The following is a 21402-nucleotide window of genomic DNA, read 5'->3' on the forward strand; positions in this document are numbered from 1 at the left end:
CCTCCTCTCTATCATCCCCCTGCTCTCTTGTCCCCTTCCCCCTATTTTCCTGTAGGGTAAGACAGATTTCCATACCCAATTGAATGTGTATGTTATTCCCTCCTTAAGCCAAATCCTATGAGAATAAGATTCACTCATTCCCTCTCACCTTCCCCTGCCCTCCACTGTAAGAGACTTTTCTTTTCTGTTTTTTTTTGTGAGATAATTTACCCCATTCTACCTCTCCCTTTCTTCTTCTCCAAGTATAATCCTCTCTCATCCCTTAATTTTATTCTCCAGATATGACCCCTTAATCTTCAACTCACCCTGTGCCCTCTATCTATCTATCTACATATACATACATATAATTTTTTTCCTCCAACTACCCTAATACTGACAAAGGTCTCATGAGTTATAAATATCATCTTTCCATGCAGGAATGTAAACAGTTCAATCTTAATAAGTCTCTTATGATTTCTCTTTCCTGTTTACCTCTTCATGTTCCACTTGAGTCCTGTATTTGAAAGTCAAATTTTCTATTCAGCTCTGGTCTTTTCATCAGAATGCTTGAAAGTCCTCTATTTCACTGAATGACCATTTTTTCCCCTGAAGGATTATACTCAGTTTTGCTGGGTAGGTGATTCTTGGTTGTAATCCTATCTCCTTTGCCCTCCAGAATATTATATTCCATGCCCTGTGGTCCTTTAATGTAGAAGCTGCTAAATCTTGTGTTATCCTGATTGTGTTTCCACAGTACTTGAATTGTTTCCTTCTGGCAGCTTGTAATATTTTCTCCTTGACCTGGGAACTCTGGAATTTGGCTACAATATTCCTAGGAGTTTTCCTTTGGGGATCTCTTTCAGGAGGAGATCTGTGGATTCTTTCAATTTCTATTTTGCCCTCTGGTTCTAATATATCAGGGCAGTTTTCCTTGATAATTTCTTGAAAGATGATGTCTAGGCTCTTTTTTTGATCATGGCTTTCAGATAGTCCAATAATTTTTAAATTCTCTCTCCTGGATCTATTTTCCAGGTCAGTTGTTTTTCCAATGAGATATTTCACATTGTTTTCTAATTTTTCATTCTTTTGGATTTGTTTTACTGTGTTGATTTCTCATAAAGTCACTAGCTTCCAATTGCTCTATTCTAATTTTTAAGGAAGTATTTTCTTCAGTAAGCTTTTGGACTTCCTTTTCCATTTGGCCAATTTTCTTTTTAGGGCATTTTCTCCTCATTGGCTTTTTGGACCTCTTTTGCCATTTGGGTTAGGCTTTTTTTAAGGTGTTATTTTCTTCAGTATTTTTTTGGGTCTCCTTTAGCAAGCTGTTGACTTGTTTTTCATGATTTTCTTGCATCACTCTCATTTCTCTTTCCAGTTTTTCCTCTACTTCCTTACTTGCTTCTCAAAATCCCTTTTGAGCTCTTCCAAGGCCTGGGACTGATTCATATTTTTCTTGGAGGCTTTGGATGTAGGAGCTTTGACTTTGTTGTCTTCTTCTGGTTGTATATTTTGATCTTCTTTTTCACCAAAGTAAGATTCTATGGTCTGACTCTTTTTGTGCTGCTTGCTCATGATCCCAGCCAATTACTTGAGTTTTAAACTCTTTGTTAAGGTAAGAGTCTGCTTCCAATGTGGAGAATGTACTGTCCCAAGCTTCAGGGGTTTGTATAGCTGTTTTCAGAGATACTTGTAGGGACCTGTAAATTTTCAGTTCTTCCAAGGTGGTATGATAAGGGGTGAGGTGTTTACTCCTTTCCTGGCCTGTGACCACAGGTATTTCTTTCTATCCTGTAACTGTGAGGAAGGGTTCCTCTCCAAAGCCACTTGAAGCTCCACCAGCTAGTGCTCCTCCTCACCCCAGCACCACTGTCCAGAACTGCAACCCAGATCCAAAAATGGGCAAAGCAAGAGATTCCTGCCTCAGCACTGGCAAAGAGATCCCTGCAGTCCCTCTCTGATCAGCCACTGGATTCCCCCTCAGTCTGTGGGCCAGAAGCTAGGGAAGCAGCTGCCCCCCCCAGGGCCACGCTCTTGGGGAATGGAGCTGAAACCCCACCTTCCTGTCTCAGCACTGACAGAAACAGACTTTTCCCACTGACCTTCTAAGTTGTCTTTGGCATTGGTGGATTGAGGAGTCTGGAAACCTCCACAGCTGCTCGAAATTCAGTCCTCTGAGGCCTGCTCCAGGTTTGCTGCACCTTGCGCACCCTCGCAAAGTTGCGCTGCGCTCCCAGCCCCGCATGATACACCTTTCTGATCAATTATCCAGGTTGCCTTGGGCTGGAAATTTGTTTCACTCTGTCTTTTTGTGGGTTCTGCTGCTTCAGAATTTGTTTAGAGCCATTTTTTATGAGTATTTGGAGGGGTTTGGGGGAGAGCTCAAGCAAGTCACTGCTTTCACTCCACCATCTTGGCTCTGCCCCCCAGATCTTCAAGGTTTTAAGAAAATAAACTCATACTAATGAAATGTTTAACCTGAAAGGAAAGTTGGGAAAAAATCCCTTTCTCCTCATTTTATGGGTTAGGAAACTGGTATTTGAAGGGATAAAAGTGGGGAATACAACCTGTGAAAATAAACAAATCAAAAGTAGTATAAGTAGCAGGTGGAGCCAAGATGTCAGAGTAAAAGCAGGGACTTGCTTGAGCTCTCCCCCAAACCCCTCCAAATACCTGTAAAAATGGCTCTAAACAAATTCTAGAGCAGCAGAACCCACAAAAATACAGAGTGAAACAAATTTCTAGCCCAAGACAACCTGGTAGGTCGACAGGAAAACTCTGTTGCACTGAGCTGGGAGAGGAACGCAGTTCAGTGTGGGCCATGCCTTTGCAGGCCTCAGGAGACCAAATCACAGGCAGCTGTGGTGGTTTCCAGACATCCCAACCCACAAACTCCAAAGAAAACTTTAAAGGTCAGTGGGAAAGGTCTATTGGACCCGGGTGAGACCCAACCTTGTCCTTAGTGCAGCCTCGGGGTGGTGGCCACAGTAGCAGTGGCTGCTTCCGGAGCTTTTGGCCCACAGACAGTGGAGGGATCAAGGGGCTGATCAGAGGAGGATTGCAGGGATCTCTTTGCTGGTGCTAAGGCAGGATTCTCTTGCTTTGCCCATGCTTGGATCTGGGTCACAGTCCTGGGGCGAGTAGGAGCGCTGGCCTCGTGGAGCTTGTGGCAATGATGAGAAGGGAATCCTCCTCACAGTTCCAAGGCAGAAAAGAGTACTTGTGGTCACTCATAGACCAGAGCACAGGCCAGGAAAGGAGTAAACACCTCCTCTTTAATCCAAACAGCTTGGGGTAGGAGAGATGTTTTGCATGACTATACATGTACAACCTATATCGAACTGCTTGCCTTCTCAGTGAGGATGGGTGGGGAAGGAAGAAGGGAGAGAATTTGGAACTCAAAGTTTTAAAAGTGAATGTTAAAATTGTTTTTACATGCAACTTGGAAATAAGATATACAGACAGTGGGGTATAGAAATCTATCCTGCCCTACAGGAAAATAGAAGGGGAAGGACAGAAGAGAAGGGGGGGGTGATGGACGGGATGGAAGATTGGGGGAGGTGGTATTCAGAAGATTGGGGCAAGGGAGTAGGGAGAATGGGAGAAAAGATGGAATTCAAAATCTTGTGAAAATGAATGTTGAAAACTAAAAATAAATTAATTAAGATAAAAAAGTATAAGCAAAAAAAGGGTTTTTTAAATAAATAAATGAAATGAGAGAGCTTGAGGGAAAAAATTGGAAAACAAATTACAGCTATGGAAGAAAAAAATGGAAAGAGAATTAAGTTTGTCATAAGAGGTTCAAAACCTTATCTGAGCAACAAACTCCCTGAAAATTAGTATGGACCAATCAGCCAGTCAATCAGTAAATACTTATTAAGTTACTACTTTGTGCCAGGTTTTTATACTAAGCACTAGGGATACAAAAAGAGGCAAAAGATAGTTCCTGCACTCAGTAGTTCATAACTGAAAGGGAGAGACAATAAGCAAACAAATATGTACAAACAAACTATATACCATATACAAAGGAAATAATTAAGAGAGGGGAAGCACTAGAATTAAGAGGGGTTAGGAAAGACTTCTTGTAAAAGATGTGATTTTAGGTGGGACTTTCAAAAATCCTGGGAAGTCAGGAGGTAAAATTGAGAAGAGGGAGAATTCCAGATATAGAAGGGACAGTCAAAGAAAATACCTGGAACTGAGAGATGGTGTGTCTTATTCATGGAGCAGTCAGGAAGGCAATGACACTGATTTTGTTGCCCTCTATAGTAATAGGGAAGGTAGGAGGGGTCCAGGGTTTATGGAGAAAGATGATGAGCTCCACTTTAGACATGTTGAGTTTAAGACGTCTAGTAGGCATCCAGTTCAAGATATCTGAAAGGCAGATAGAGATGTGAGATTAGAGGTCAGCAGAAAGTTTGGGGTAGGATAGGCAGATACAAGAATCATCAACATACAGATGGTAATTAAATCCATGGGAGCTGAAAAGATCATCAAGTGAAATGGTATAAAGGAAGAAGAGAAGAAAGCCCATGGCAGAACTCTGGGAGATTCCTATGGTAAGAAGGCTTGATCTGGATAGAAAACCTACAAAAGAGTCTGAGGAGGAGTGGTTAGGTAGGTAGAAGGAGAAGTAGAAGTAGTGGTGTCCTAAAAGCCTAGAGAAAAGAGAATTTTGAATGGGAGAGGGTCATCAACAATGTGAAAGGCTGCAGAGAGAAATAAGAATTGAGAAAAGGCCACTGGATTTGTCAACTAAAAGGTCATTGGTAACTTTGGAGAGAGAGTTTCAGTGCAATGAATAGGTCAAAAGCCAGATTATAAGTTCTTAAGTAGAGAGTGAGAGGAGAGAAAGTAAAGGTACATATTGTAGATAGCTTTTTCAAGGAGTTAAACCACAAAGATAGAAGAAATATAGAGTGATAGTTAACAAGGATGGAAGACTCAAGTGAGCATGTTTTGTTTGTTTTCACAATGGAGGAGACATAGGCATGTTCATAGACAGTAGGGAACATGTCAGTTAACAGGGAGAGATTGAAAATAAGTGACATAATAAGGATGACAGAGGAGGCAACCTATTAGACAAGACAAGATGGAATGGATTCCTTAGAAGGGTTAGCCTTCTAAGGATTAAGGCTGCTTCATCATGTGAGACAGGTGCGAAGGAGGAGATAGTGGCAGAAGGCATATAAGTGAAATGATATGGGGAAGACAGGAGAAGGAGCTCAAGGGCAATGGCCTCAATTTTTTCTGTAAAATATGAGATGAGGTTCTCAGCTAAGAGGGTGGAAGAGGGATGAAAAGGTTTAGAAGAGCTGCTTGGAGAGTGGGATGCTGAGTTGATAAGGATGATAATGATAAATAGGATTGCTTAGCAGCAATGAGGGTCCAGCTGAGGTTACATAACATAAACTTGTAATGGACCTAACCAGAATAGTTGCATATTTTCTCCATTTTTGTTCAGCAGCACATGTATAGAAGTGAAGGTGGTGGATGGTGAGAATCATTCAAGTCTGAAGCTTAATAGGACACAATAAGCAATATGATAAGAGAGCTGGATTCAAGACAAAAAGATAGTGTAGGATTGAATTTGTTCATGAAGGGTTCAAAATAGAGAAAGGAGAAGAGAATATTTAGTATAGGGGAGATGACCTAGATGAGATTTGAAAGATTAACAAATCAGAGGTCACTCTGTAGGTGATGATTAAGGTTTGGTAAGGGAAGGTAGAGGGAGAGCTATATATATATACATACATACATACATATTATGATCAAATATAGGGATTTCAGAATTCTTGAACATGGAGGTGGTAATGGAAAGATCAAGGTTTGATCATCTTTGCATGTACCTGACTCAGTCTGGGGTATGGGAAATGAGGTCATAGGAAGTGAGAGAGTCAAGAAGCTGAATGGTTAGGCTGTTTGAGGGCAAGTTAGTATGTATGGTGAAGTCCCCTAGTATGAGGGCAAAAGTTGGGGAAGAGAGAAAAATTGTGAGCCATGCACCAAACCCATTTAGGAAGAAATAGGAGTGGCCTGGAGGTCTGTAAAGGACAGCTACAAGGATTTTAATTGGGTGGTAGATGTAAACAGCATGAACCTCAAAGGAGGGCAGATTACTGAGTGGTAGATGTAAGGAAGAGAGTCTAGAAGCATCAATGGGGAGCAAAGAGTATTTCAAGTCCACTGCCTGAATCTGGAGCCAAGGAAAATGAATGAAGGTTCAGTCAATACAGGAAAGTTGGCCAGGGAGGCTGTGTCATCAGTGAGGATCCTGGGTTTCAGTACTAGCAAAGGGAAGGAGATTGAGAGGTAAAGATTTAGAATAAAGGGAAGTTTCTTGTTCATGGAATAGGCATCCCAGAAAGCACAGTCAAAAGTTTGAGTAATGTTTGGTAGGAGTTTTGACATGGTAAGTTTGAGGGGAGTGGGAAGGAGTCAATTATTGAAGTATGAGGGAATAGAGTTTGAAGTTTAACCTACTAGGGTTCAGAATGATTGGGATATATAGGTTATATATAGGTTATGACTAGTTGTGAGTATGTTCATCATTAAGTTGAAGGCACAACTCTTTTCAAAAGAGACTAGAGATCTGCTTGAAGACAAGTGCAGTATAAATATAAGGCACATGGTCTGACAGTAGAACTCATTTCACTACTTCTCTTCCTTCTGTAGGTAGGAAAAGGTGCAATAGGAGATAGAAGTCAAACTTGCTAGAGAAGGAAATCCCATTCCCCATTGACTTTCCTCCTCTTCTTCTCTCAACGGAAGTTGCAGCAGGAAACAGAAGACCTCAGCTCAAAGGGAAGATAGCTCCTCTTTGGCCCAGAGGTTGTCCACGTCATGTTTGGGAGATTGGGCTGGCAACAGGAGGTGGAAGTTCCCTTGTATTGGAAGAGATAGAAGTTGGCCTAGTCATCAGGTGTCTCAGCAGGGAATGATAGACATCTGGCACAGGTTGAAATTGCTTTGGGGCAGATAGAAGATGCTAGGGCCAGTCCTTTATCACCTTCCTTCAGGGAACACTCTCAAAGCAGGAGATGGAAGGGTCTTGGTCAGTGGAAGGTCTGGCTAGAAGCCAATGACCCTGTGAGGCAAGAAAAATATTAAAACAAAGTCAAGAGACTTATAAAATATAGAAAAAAAATTCAAGATATCTTATAGCAAAAATTTGGAACACACATTGAGGAGAAAAAATTAAGAATCATTGGACTATCCAAATACCATAACCAAAAACAGATTCCTATTTCAAGGAATCTTTTTTAAAAATTCTCTATATCTCTTAGAAGAAGAGGGCAAAGTGGAAATAGAAAGAATCTCCTTGTCACCTCCTTAAAAAAAACCCAAAAGAAAACTCCCAAGAAAATCATAGCCAAAAGCTAGAGTTTCCAGTTCAAAGAAAAAATACTACAAGAAGCCAGGAAGAAATAATTCAAGTACTGAGGAGCCACAGCAGGATTTCTCAGCCCCCACTATAAAAGAGTGGAAGCTTTGTAATACCATATTCCAAAAGGCAAAACATTTGTCCTTATATCCAAGAATAACTTACCTAGCAAAGGTGAGTATAATGCTACAAGGGGAAAAATAGATTTTAATGAAATAGAGGGCCTTCAAGCATTCCTGATGAAAAGATCAGAACTGAAGAGAAATTTCAAAGTCCAAAAATGATAAGGAATGATGAGAAACATAAAAAGTCAACATGAATGAACAATAATAAAGAACTAAATAAAACTAAACTGTTTACATTCAAATTCAGGAAGATGATATATGTGTCTCCTGTGAACCCTAATCATCAGAGGTCCAATTAGGGAGGAAGTCTAATTAGACAAGGCCTTGGAGTGGTTCTATTATATTTTGATGATCCTAAGAAAAAAAATAGAGAGAGGAAGAGGAGGAGTGAAGGGAAAATGAAATTAGGAAAAATTATCTCACAATAAGAGTCTGCAAGTAGATTTCTATACAAACAAGGAGGAAGGGAATAGCTAATTCTTGTACCTCACTGTCATCTGAACTTGTGAAATGAAGGACCACACACAAGCTCATGCACAGAGTTTGGTACAGAAATGCATTTCACTCAACCAGGACACAGGAGGGAAAGGGGAAAAGGAGGGAGTAGAAATTAAAGAAAAGGTACATTAAGGGAGAGATTAGTCCTAAGCAAAACAAACTATAAGGATATACAAAAATGTTCATAGTTCTTTTTGAGACATCAAAGAACAGGAATCTGAGGGGGTACCCAGAAATTTGGGAATAGATGAAAGAAAAAGTTATAATATATAAATATGATGGAATATTATTGTGCTAAACTCTTATTAGTGTAATGGCCAACCATGATTCCAGGGTACAAATAATGAGACATGTTACTCATCTCCCAATGGAGAAATGAAGGACTCAGAATGAATAACAACCTTTTTTTTTTATACACATCCAATGTAGAAATGTGTTTGGATTGACTATGCATGTCTGTAATGGGTTTTGTTTTTCTTCTGTTCTCAGTGCAGTGGAGGAAAGGGGTTGCAACATGAAAATGCAGATTTTGGCTAATTAAAATTTTTTTTTAAAGTGGTGTAAGCAACCAGAGGGACAAAGTACTAACTTAAAAGATTAATGGGATAAAAATCAATGTGAAAGAAATTAATGGAAATAACAATGATAACTTTAATGTCAAATTGATTAATTTTTTAAAAAACCAGAAATGTCAGAATGAATAAGAAAGCAAAACCAAATTATATATTGTTACATATTTATTATATATGTACATATACATAAACAGAATAAAATATATTCACCTGTTTCATATAAACTATATAGAATCATAATCTATAGAATAAAAACATCCAAAAAACAGACATATGCATAATGAAAATAAGAGACTATAATAAAATTTACTATGTACTGATTCCACTGTAGTAGGAGTTAAAACTATATTATTATACAAAGTAAAAATAATAATTAATAAACCAGGAAACTATATCATGCTTAAAAGATAAGAGACAAAGAAAGCTATTTAAGCTATTTAAAAGGTATTTGCACCAAATGGCATAGCATCTGAAGTTATATAAGAAAAGCTAACTAAATCACATAAAAATCTAGTAACAAAAATATAAGAAACTTTAAAGTTTTTCTTTTAGAGAGAACTAAATGTAACAGAAAACAAAAAATGTGCAACTGAGAAAACTTTTGGAGAAGTTATATCTGAAAGACTTATTATACCTTCTGAAATATATATGTATATGTGTACACACACACATATGTCTGAGCATCAATGTTCCTTTACAATCAAAGTGTTTTTACAGAGAAATTACAAATAAAAATAAAAAAGCAGAAATGTGAAACATTTTATATAATGCAGTAAAAATAGCAATACAGGGAACACAAGCAAAATGTAACCTTAATAATTAATAGTGAATGAGTCAAAGAATAAACTATAGAAACAAGGGACTACTTATGTGAACCACAAAAACAAGATAACATACCAAAATTTCACAAATGCATTCAATACAGTCCTTCAGAGAATATATATATATATATATATATGTATATATATATATATATATATATATGCATATATCTGAAAACATGCACCAATAAAATGGAAAAAGTGAGCATTAATGAATTTGAGTATACCTTTTTTAAAAAAATATATAGAAAATCAATCAATAAACCCAAAATAAATGTAAAATAGTAATTTCTGAAAATCAGGGGAGAAATAGAGATAATGGAAAATAAAAGACTATAAAATTAAAAACAAAGCTACAAGCTACTCTCCTGAAAAGATTTTACTGAAAAGTATAAATCAACTTTTAACTAACCTAACAATAAAGAGAAGAAAATCATATTGCCCAAATGAAAAGCTAAAAAAATTGAAATCCAAACTCTACTGTACAGAATTGCTTTCTATTAAAACTGAGAATTCAAAAGAAATGGGGATCAGAATATGAAATGGGAACATTGCCTGGACCTATGATCTAATTGTTCTGGATGAGTAAATTCCTTCTACATGAAGTACATGCCAATTGCCTGTTGATTTCCGCTAGGATAAAATACAACCTACTCAAATTAGCATCTGTAACACTTAACAGCCTTTCTGCAGGCTGCATTTCCAATATTTTATATCACTCTTCTCTACTCCAGCCAAACTGGTTTGCTTGCTGTTCTCCAAACCTGGATTTTCATTTCTCACCTCAATGCCCTTGCACTCACTGCTCCTGCCCAATGCCTATAATGAACTTCTCTTTACCTCCATCTTTTACAATCCTTTTCTTGTTTCAGATTTCAGCTCAAGTGCCTCTTCTGTGAAGCCACTCTGGATTCCTCTAGTTGTTGGTGTTTTCTCCCTCCTTAAAGTATCTTTTATTTCCTTAACTATTTTGCATCTCCTCAAGGATGCAGGTCAGGGAGTCTTTTAGTTTTTAAATGTTTGTTTTTGTACTTCCTGAACCTTGCACCAAATCTAGCACACAGAAGGCACTTTCAAATGTTAGTCAAATTGAATTAAATTGTTGAAACTAATTTTCCTTAAGGAATTTCTTCCTCATGAAGCTGCTTCGTTAGGGGCAGGTAATACGGTTAAGCAAACTGTTTTCATGCTTCTTTCTGCTTGTTCAACCCTTTTCCCTCATCTTTATATGAATCTTTTAACCTCTCAGCCTCAATATCCTCCTCTGTAAACTAGGGATAATAATAGCACTTACCTCACAGGATTGTTGCAACAATCAAATGAATCAAATCAAGTCAATAATAATTTATTGAGCAAGTATTATGTACCTGTACTAAGCAGTGGGAGCATTTGGGATACAAGGAAAGTAAAAAACCAAAAACAAACAAACAAAACAGTCCTACACTGAATCACAGCTTTAGCTGAATCATCTCTGTGATACTATAGGTAATACAGAACTATAATACTCCAGCTGAAGAAAATATGGTACCAACCAGCCAGGCTAGTGGCTGAAGGAAGAAAAGACCAGAGCTGTCCACCAAAAAGAGATCCCAAAGAGTTCAGTGGATTGATCCATCCTGGAAAAGACTAGGGCCAAACAACCTGTCCAGTCCAGCTTGGCAGCAACTGTCTGGTAACAGAATAGGCTGTTCAGCTCTACCCATTAGCCACTGCTCAATAGCAGAGCAAACTTCCTGGTCCATTCCAGGAGCATCTGAGCCTAATGAGGAGCCAATACAACTGCAGAGTGACCTGCATGAACCAAATTGAATCACCATCCCTTCAAAATACCCTATCCTACAAGGAACCTGTCAAGCTGAGCAGCAGGACAATTTGTCCATCATTACCATGCACTGCACCAAATATTGTGAAGACCCTTCAGAGAAAACATTGAGGTCCTGCAGTTCAGTAGTTATGCATTGCCTTGGCCACATATGTCCAAAAATATGGCAGAAGCTATAACCAAAACAGCAAAAAAAATAGATGAATAGAAACACATGTGGCAAAACATAGTGACAAGTTCCTCCAAAGAAGTAAATGAGAGAGCAACTGATTGGAAACACCAATACACTGAAATGAAGAACAATCTGGAAGAAGAAAAAAAGGAATAACTTTTAAAAGTATACATGATACCTATTATAAGCAAAATATATTGATCTCAAAGACAAGATATATAGCGAGAACTTAGGAATCATAGACCTCCCAGGAGAGCATGACAGATTCAAAGAATCTAAATAACGTGATACAACAAATAATACTAAACAAAAGCTGTTCAGAACTTCTGAGTACAGAAAGCAAAGTACCAAATACAAGAATCTCCACATAACCCCCCCAAAAAAAACCCTAAGACACTTAATAGCTAAATGTAACATTGTATTTGTAATATTTTGACAGGCTAATATAATTATTTACCAAATATTCTCTGAATCCCCCTGACAAGCTGCTCAACCCTCTCCCACCTTGCAAGAATGCCCAAGTTGGAAACCTAACTGATATCTAGTTGCCCCCATCAACCTAGCATTGCTAGGATTGAACTCTTCTGACTGGAGAATCCAGTAAGACATGTCCTTCCAGTTAACTGAGGGGTAGCTGAGACAGAAGATCAAAAATTTTGCTTGCAGGTCTCTTGTAGATTAATTTATAAAATCACATAAAATTATATTATGCTTCCATATTTTGCTTCTACTCATGATTTTTTTTTATTTTAAAATTTCTTCTTCTCTCATATTTAGTCCCTAACTAACAAGAGAGAATTAATTGGAAAGCGTCTTCAAGCTAGAGAGATTAAAGACAATTTAGGGACAGGTCTTTTGAAAAAAAATTTTAATATTTTCTTCTTCATAAGGCTCAGAACAGCACATTTGCAAGGGCAAAAGTGAGTGTATTCAGTATTTGTCACTAACTGGAGCTCCCTAAAAGAGGACTCAACAATCTTGTTTTGCTCCTAAAATTGCTGAGCCTTTATATTTATGAATATGAATGATAAGCTCTTCTCATTTGTTTTTTTTAATAAAAAGGAAATATATTATTCTTTGCATGCAACTAACTAGCTTGTTTTCTTTTTCATGCCAAACATGTCTACTGGTATTTTATGCCGTGTGTTTTTGAAACTGATTTCTAACCTGCATTTGGATTTTTGATTTCTATACAGCTCCTGATGGTCCACCCCAGGAAGTTCAGCTTGAGCCCATATCATCTCAAAGCATCAGGGTCACCTGGAAGGTAAACGAATCAGAAGCCAGTTATACTCATTATATTTATTCATCACTAGAATTTTTATTTATGCCATACATTATAATGGTTAGACATTTTGAATGTTAATAGAACTGTGTTTTAAGTTTGGCAAGCCTATTCCAAAAGCAAGTAAAGACTTTATTTATAAACATTAATCAATGTTGTGTCAAGTGCTGTTACTGGTGAAAAGTAAAGTGGTAATTAGTATCTATTTTTGTTCTTATAATGAAAAACTAGAACTAGAAGAGATCTTAAAGATCATCCTGTAGAATCTCCTCATTCTATAAATAAGGAATCTGAGACCCAGAGTGATTACGATTTGCACAAGATGACAGTTATTGTAGGGCCTGATATTGGGGTACATCTTTACATACATAGAGAAGTTAACATTATGAATTCATGAGGAGGGAAAGAGAAATGAAGAAGAGAGAAAACTCTACACATTTAATTTCCAAGAAAAAACAAGATTAAAAGTGAGTAAGTAAAGAACCTTGAGATAAACACTTGAAAATGACATAGAGTGGGGGGATAAATGAAAGGAGTGAATAAAAAAGGCATTTATTATATTTTATTATGTTCCACTTTACTTTGGAGCATTTCATTATGTGCCAGCCACAGTGCTAAACCTCTGCCCTCAAGGAGCTTTCATTCTAATGAGGAAAATAAAGCAGATAGGTGATCAGGGAGGGTTTTTAGTTTTGTTTATTTTTTGTGTTTTCACTTGTATTTTAAATTTTTTAAAAGTCATCAAGATTTTTCTCCCTCTAACTTCCCCCCATTCCCCAAAAGAAAACAAGAAAGAAAAACAAAGACTTTATAAAATAATGCATGGTCAGGGAAAGTTTGTTGTTATTCAGTGAAGTTGCAGGTTAATACCTGTGAAGTCCTTGTAAATAGAAATGAAAATGCCACTTACCAACTTTCTTGTAACTATACACTTTTTTGCCAAAATTCATATTTTCATATTTACTGAGAGTATATGCTACAGGTAGTAGGACTCACACAAAACCTACTTCAAAGGCTATGAATACTTACAATTCTTCTATGGTATTCCAGTCAATGAGTAATCTCTAGGAGATTCTAGCAACCTTGAAAGATAACAGAATATAATAATAATAACATTCATGTAGAGCTTTAAGGTTTCCAAAATGCTTTACAAATATTATCTCATTTTATCCTCACAAAACTTGGAAGTAGGTGCTATTATTATCCCCATTTTATAGATGAGGAAACTGAGGCAGGCAGAGGTTAAGTATTTTGTCCAGAGTCACCCTGTAGCTGGTAAATATGGGAGACCAGATTTGAATTCTAGTTAGTCTTCCTGACCCCAAGTTTTAACTGCATCCTCTCAGAATATATCTGCCCTCTGAAGATCAGCTTAGCTAAGTATAGGAGAGCAATGAAGAAGACATCAGCAACTACTGATCTATAGTTCTACTTTCTCATCTTTCTAAAACAAGGGTTCTTAAGCTTTTTGTGTGTTGCAAACCCCTTAGTGAAATGGTAAAGCCTATGTACACTTTCTCAGAATAAAATTTTTAAGTTCAAAAAATAAAATATTCAGAATTCCAAAGCAAACCTATATTGAAATAGTTATCAAAGTATTAGAAAAACAAATGCCACCTGAATTCTTCATGAATCTCAGGTTAAGAACTTCAGTCTAAAACCTTTATGAGAATTATCTACACATGAAAGGAGGATATCCTTGATTAAAACAGTGAGAAGAGAATGGGTAGGATTTCACAAACAGTAGAAGACGTCTTCATAGTTACATAATTGATTTAAAGACTATTGCCTTTAGGATCAAAAATTACATTTTCAAAAATATTTGTTGATGGCAGAAAAAGGTATTTCACACAGCAGAGCAAAATATAGCAATATTGTTACAATCTCATATAAGTGTGCATATATGTAAGAAACTTTACTAAAATTTTGTATAAGATACTTGGTACCAGGAGATCATATGGGATTATTTGATAGATATAGTCTTGTTTGTTTAATGATCAACATCAAAAAAAGAAGGACATGAAAGCTGCCAAAATAAGAGGAAGTACCCTCTCCATAACTCCTACAACAAAAATGTAAGAGTCTGGAGGAAAACGCATTACTTAAACCTTATTTTCATCTCATTTGATCAAATTAAGGAAGAAAGGGGAGAGGGAAGAGTGGAGAATGAAAGGGAAGGTAGATTCAGAGAGGGATTATTGAGAAAAAGGACAAACTCAAAGCTCATAGGATAGATTTTTAAGAGGGGGCTTTAAAAAAAAGAAAGTGTAAGAACCTTTGATTGAGGTCTAGGTGAGGAAAAGAGAAGAGAGGAAGATGTGGAGAAGCTGATTGCAATAAGCACACAACACTGATACTAAACAGAATTCTTTCACGCCATATTCTTCCTTTTTAAAGAAGCAATGGAGAACAAAGACAGGAAAAAGGATAAAAGAAGTGTTCGAAAAGAGATACAAATGAGTGATCATAACTGTGAATGTGAATAGGAGAAACGTGATTACCAAACGGAAGAGGATAATAGCAGATTGAGAAGCAGAATCCAACAGTACTGTTTATATCCAACAGTACTGCATACAAAAAACACTCTTGAAACATAAGCATACACACAGAGTGAAAATAAGGACAGTTAGGTGGCACAGTAATAGGGTGCTGGCCTGGAATCAAGAAGAATCATTTTCTTGAATTCAAATCTGGCCTCAGAAATTTACTAGTTGTGTGACCCTAGGCAAGCCATTTAACCTAGTTTACCTTAGTTCTCTCATTTGTAAAATGAGATGGAGAAGGAAATGACAATCCACTCCAGTTTCTTTGCCCAGAAAACCCCAAATGGGGTCACAAAGAATTAAACATGACAGAAAATGACTGAACAACAACAAAAAAATAAGGTGCTGGAACAAAACAAATTATGCTTTAGCTATTTTTTTTTTGTTTTTTATATTTTTTATTTATTTATTTTAGTTTGTCAACAATCATTTCCATAAGCATTTGAGTTTTAAAATTTTTCTTCTCCTTCCTTCCCACCTCCTTCCCCAAGACGGCACGCAATCTGATGTAGGCTATACATATACATTCCTATTAAACATACTTTCACATTAGTGATGTTGTAAGGAAGAATTAGAACCAATGGGAGGAACCACAAGAAAGAGAAAACAAACAAAACAGAAGAAAAAAATAGCAAATAGTATGCTTTGATCTTCATTCAAACTCCATAGTTCTTTCTTTGGATGTGGATAGCATTTTCCATCCTGAGACCTTTGGAGATGTCTTAGATCCTTGCATTGCTGAGAAGGGCTAAGCCTATCAACATTAGTCATCACACAACATGGCTGTTACCGTGTACAACGCTCTCCTGATTCTTCTCACTTCACTCAGCATCAGTCCATACAAGTCTTTTCAGGTTTTTCAAAGGCAGCCCACTCATCATTTCTTATAGCACAATAGTATTCCATTACATCCATATACCACAACTTGTTCAGCCATTCCCCAATTGATGGACATTCCCTCAATTTCCAATTCTTTGTCCCCACAAAAAGAGCTGCTATAAATATTTTTAAATTGAAGTTAGTAACCTTGACCTCAAATAAGCAATTGCAAAAATAAATATGATTAAAAGAGATAAAGAAGGAAATTATACTATACTTAAAAGTATTATAGACAATGAACTAACTAACATATGTTGGAGGCAGCTTTAAGGCCATCATTGTCTTAGTTAAGGTTCAATACTGGGATAAAATAAGGCACTTAAAATTCATTTAACATTTAACAAGAAGAGGTTTTCTTATATCGTCACCCCACCCCCCCAGTCTCTGTATAGAAATATATCTGATCATCAGTGTAGGATGTGGTGAAGGATAAGAGGACTTACAGGGTCTTCAAAAATCCACCATGTCACAGAGGCACCAACAGCATGTGGATGAGACTTTCTATTTCCTTAATGACCATGAAGCTGGGTCAGGGAAACAGGAGTCAATCAGATCCCAGGATTACTTTATCTTCTTGTAAGAAAAGCTAATCTCTGTGTAGTAGGGAAATGCTAGAAGATGTTATTCCTGTTACAGGAATGTCAAAGCTAAACAAATTGCAGGGAGAAATAGATAATAAAACTATAAATAATAGTGGGGAAGTTTTCAGACTTACACAAATGTGGCAAAAAAAATAGAAAGAAGTTAAAGAGCTTTATAGAATTGTGGAAAAGTTACATGTAATAGATCTCTGGTAATTTTTGAGTGGGAATAGAAAACACTATATTTCTCAGCTGGGAACATCATCTTTAGAGAAATTGATCTTGCAGTATTCCATAAAAGCCTCGCAAACATGAAAACCTTGCTGACTAAAATGCAATCAAAATGTTATTCAATATGGAGCTTTTAAAAAGGACAAAAGTTAATTGGAGATTAATTTATTCTTTAAGAAGAATCATAGAAACATTTAATAATTCTTTAAAGTTAATGACAACAAAGAAGCATCATATCAAAATTTGTGAGATTTAACCAGAACTTCCTTAAGGGAAAATTTATAACTTCAAACACTTTTATCAAGGAAAGAAAAGAATCAATGGATTAAGCACGTAACTATTTTTTTAAAAAAATCTAGAAAACCAACAAATTTTAAAAGCTCAAATAAACCTCAAAATAGAAATTCTTAAAATCAAAAAAGAGAATAACAAAACTTAAAACAAAAAATCATTTGATTTAAAAAAGAGAAAGACAAAATTAATAGTATCAAAAATGAAGAAAAGAAAATTCACATTGAATTAAGCAAAAATGAAGGGAAATTGTTCAAAATTATTTTGTTCAATGATAAACCACTAAAATAAAAAACTTTACCAAAAAAAGCTTAATAAAATAGATGAATAAAATAGAAAATGTACAGATTCACAGAACAAAAAACAGAAAGTTTAAATGACTCAGTCTCAGAAAAAAAAAATGTAAAGGCACAAATGAGCTCCCAATACAAAAAAATATATATAGGCAACATGTATTTGCAGGGCAATTCTACTTAATATTCAAAACATAACTAACTCCAATATTACAACAAGTATTTGCAAAAAGAGGAAAAGAGATCCTACCAAATTCCTTGCATAATGCCAATATATTCTTTAAGCCTAAATTATTGGGAAACCAAAACAGAGAAAGAAAATTACGTGTGTGTGTGTGTGTGTGTGTGTGTGTGTGTGTGTAGCCTGTGTATAGAAAGAAGATCCATATTTCCAGTGAATAATGATGTAAAAAGTTTAAATAAAATAATAGCAAATAGGCTGTAACATATTTAAAAGGTTATACAATATAACTAGGTTAGATTTCTATGAGAAATGCAGGGTTATTTCAAATTCAGGAAAACTTTCAACAAAAGAGAAAATGTTAATAAATATTAATAAAAAGAAAGACAAAAATTATAAGATTACATCACCATATAAAGAAAAGTTTGGTTTGTCTTTTTACAAAATACAATACTAATTTTTGTTTAAAAAATATTAGAAAACTGGAATAAATTGACCTTTTCTTACTGCGGCAAATAATCTCTCTGAAAGCAAGATCCAGCATTATATGTGATGTGTATAAATTAGAGACTTTTCCAATAAGATCAGAATAAAGCATTTTAGTTAGTCCATATAATATATACATAAATACAATATAATGTAATACCATGTAAATCATCCACATTTTTGTATAGTTTTACCAATAAAACCCAGCAAGAAAAGCAATTTTGTTTAACAACAAAATGTCTAAAATATTTAGGGGACTAACTACCAACATACACACAAGAAATATATGTGTATGACTATGCATGCATATATGTGCATGAGGATGGAGGTATACAAGTATAAAACATTCTATGGAAATAAAGATGGAACTAAATAATTGGAGAATATTGATCACTCATGGGTAAGCTAAGCCAGTATCATGAAAATGACAACACTACTGAAATTAATTTACATATTCAATGTCTTAGCAATGAAACTACCAAATAATTACTTTATAGAGCAAAAAAAAAATTCTGAAGGAACAAAAGGTTAATATTTTCAAAGGAAATGATGCAAAAGGTTGGAAGGACTCAAGTACCTTCCAAGAAGGACTCATAGTACTATGTTTCAAACAATGATACAATAATAAAGGTCTTATTTCATTTCTTATAAAGATTAGATATATACATATATACACATATGTATACACATATGTATACATGCATATATACATACACACATATGGAAAGTCCTTTTTCTTTCCTTGATATCTTTGAGGATAAATGTCCAATAGTTGTACAACTGAGTCAAAGTTTGCTTGCTTATAGAATTTAGTTCCAAACTGTTTTCTAGAATGATTGGACCAGTCTAAAACTCAACCCAGAGCCCCACCAAAATTTGTCCAGAGTTTCACTCTATGTCAATTCCTACCACCCAAGATTCTTCTAAATCATCTTTTTCATCATTTATTATGGAACAACAATTTTTATGGTTATCGTATTTATATGCCATAATTTGTTCAACCGAGTTGTTTAAGAGGCATTCTGAAGTGTCCTCCTCCTATTCTAGTTCTTTACCTATCTTGCACTTCTCTTATTTTAATCCACTGATTAGGATTAAGAAGATCATTTAGCTATTCACTCTGAGGTATTGTCCTCCCTTCTAATTCCCTTACCCATTCCACTTTGTTCACTGATTGAATTTCATGTCTTTCTATACCAAGCTATTGTTTGTTCATCTCTCCTTTATCTGTTTCAGATAAGTGAGGCTCATGTCATCCCCACTCTTTCCTCTGTGTTTGTGTACTTTTCTTCTCATGAACCTCAATTATGAGAAATAGCAAATTTTATCTTTCTTCTTGATTTCTATACTAATATGTTCAACTTTTTGCCTTCCCTTATCTCTCCCCTCTTAAAATCCTCAGAATGGCCATTAACCAATTGATGGGCATCTTTCTGATTTTTTTTTGCCATCACAATAAAAGCTGCTATAAATATTTATGTCACATGGGATATTTTTATCTTTCTTGGATCTCTTTTGAGTCTAGGACTCGCAGTGATGTAGTTTAGTCAAAAGACATCCACTGTTTAGTAACTTTTTATGTATAATTCCAAATTGTTTTCCAAAATGGTTATACCCATTCACAGATATAGCAGTGTATCACTGTGGCCTTTTCTCCACAGCCCTTCCAAAATTTTCTGTTTTCCTTCTTTTTCATCCAATGCACCTCAGTAGCTCTGTTTTTCTTATTTAGCTCCATTTATATCTTTGAAGACATTGAGGTTCTGAAGGGACACTTGTTCTTCTCACCCTATTAGAATGTTAGCACTGCATCATTATTTAGTTCCTGCTGATTGGTCAAAAAATGTGCCTTTTCCAGTTTCTTTTGACTTGTGATTATATTTAAAATGTCCTACTCATCTCTAATGTTTTTCATCAGAAATGCAAAGAAATCCCTCCATTCCATAAAGGTCCATTAATCCTCTGCAGGATTAAGTGAAATATTCTTGATTATAAACTACATCTTTTGACTTTTGGAACATTACATTCCAAGATCTCCTCTTATTTTTAGAAAAAGTGGTCTGTTCTTGAGTGTTCCTCATGTTCCTCGGTAAATGAATTGTTTCTTTTTGATACTTGCCACATTATTTCTTTGACATAGGAGCTCTGAATTATGACTATGACATTCCAGATTGAGGCTTTTCCTTTCAACATTCCTTTCAGGTAATAATTAGTAGGGTATTAGTATCTTTATTTTGATCTCTGGGAAGTTTTGTTGTTTTTGTTTTGTTTTGTTTAATGATAAAGTAAGGTGTCCAAACCTTTAAAAAAATATATACATTGTTTTCCTAGACTCCTAACATTATTTTTGACATTTAATTTGCAATTTTTTTTAAAAAAGTACTACCTTGATAAAAAATCAAGAAAATAAACATTTCCATATATAAAGACACAAAATGAGATTTATATATGAAACCATAAATCTCATTACTTGAGCATATTTTTAAAAGTATATATTCAATCTAGCAGTTCGTTCTATAACTACCTTGCTTCTTTGTGTTGCCCTCTGAAACTTTTCAGTTTATTGTTCTTTCCTTTAAAAACAATTTTATGGTATTTCATTTTCATACATCACCAAAATTTCTCCTGGTATCCCTTCCCAACCCAGAGATATATCCTGTATAACAAATAATATTTTAAAGTTTAAAAAAAGAGAAAAAAGAGAAAGAATTCAGAAAACCAAGAAATATGGTTTTTAAAAAAAGCCTGAAAACATACGTAATGTTCTGCACCCACAGACCTACCACCCCAGGAAAGGGAGTGACTAAATAGGTCTTCTTCTATGTCTTCTTTGAGGTCACACTTTTACTTTGTGATTTCTTAATATTCCCTCTTGATTGTTTTGTGAATATTCTTTCCATATATAGTCATTGTGTAATTTTTTATTTCATTATTAATTAATTATTCATCATTATATTTGTCATTTCTCACAGCATAGTAATATTCTATTACATTCATGGACCATAATCTCTTTAGCCGTTTCCTAACCTATGTGTGTACATTATTTTCAATACTTTGTTACCACAAAAAGTGCTACTATAATTACATTGATACATATGGGGACTTTCTTCTTATCAATGACATCCTTAGAATATGAACCTAGCAGTGGAATAACACTGGGTTATGGATATTTTAATCACTTTCTTTATATAATTACAAATTGTTTTACAAAACATTTGTAGTGATTCACAGATTCATCCACCATGCATACACATATATATAC

The 21402-nt window shown here is 35.5% G+C and overlaps 1 protein-coding gene across 1 annotated transcript in view; it reads left to right on the plus strand.

Moving 5' to 3' along the window:
* Nucleotides 1-21402, plus strand: part of DSCAM (DS cell adhesion molecule) — a 933525-nt gene that overhangs the window by 752173 nt on the left and 159950 nt on the right. The window contains exon 16 of the mRNA XM_078146483.1: nt 12567-12637. Within this exon, the coding sequence (XP_078002609.1) occupies nt 12567-12637 (71 nt within the window). The remainder of the gene's footprint in view (nt 1-12566; nt 12638-21402) is intronic.

The sequence above is a fragment of the Phascolarctos cinereus genome, unplaced genomic scaffold (assembly GCF_003287225.1).
Source record: "Phascolarctos cinereus isolate Bilbo 61053 unplaced genomic scaffold, phaCin_HiC Scaffold_726;HRSCAF=1367, whole genome shotgun sequence".
Lineage (NCBI taxonomy): Eukaryota > Metazoa > Chordata > Mammalia > Diprotodontia > Phascolarctidae > Phascolarctos > Phascolarctos cinereus.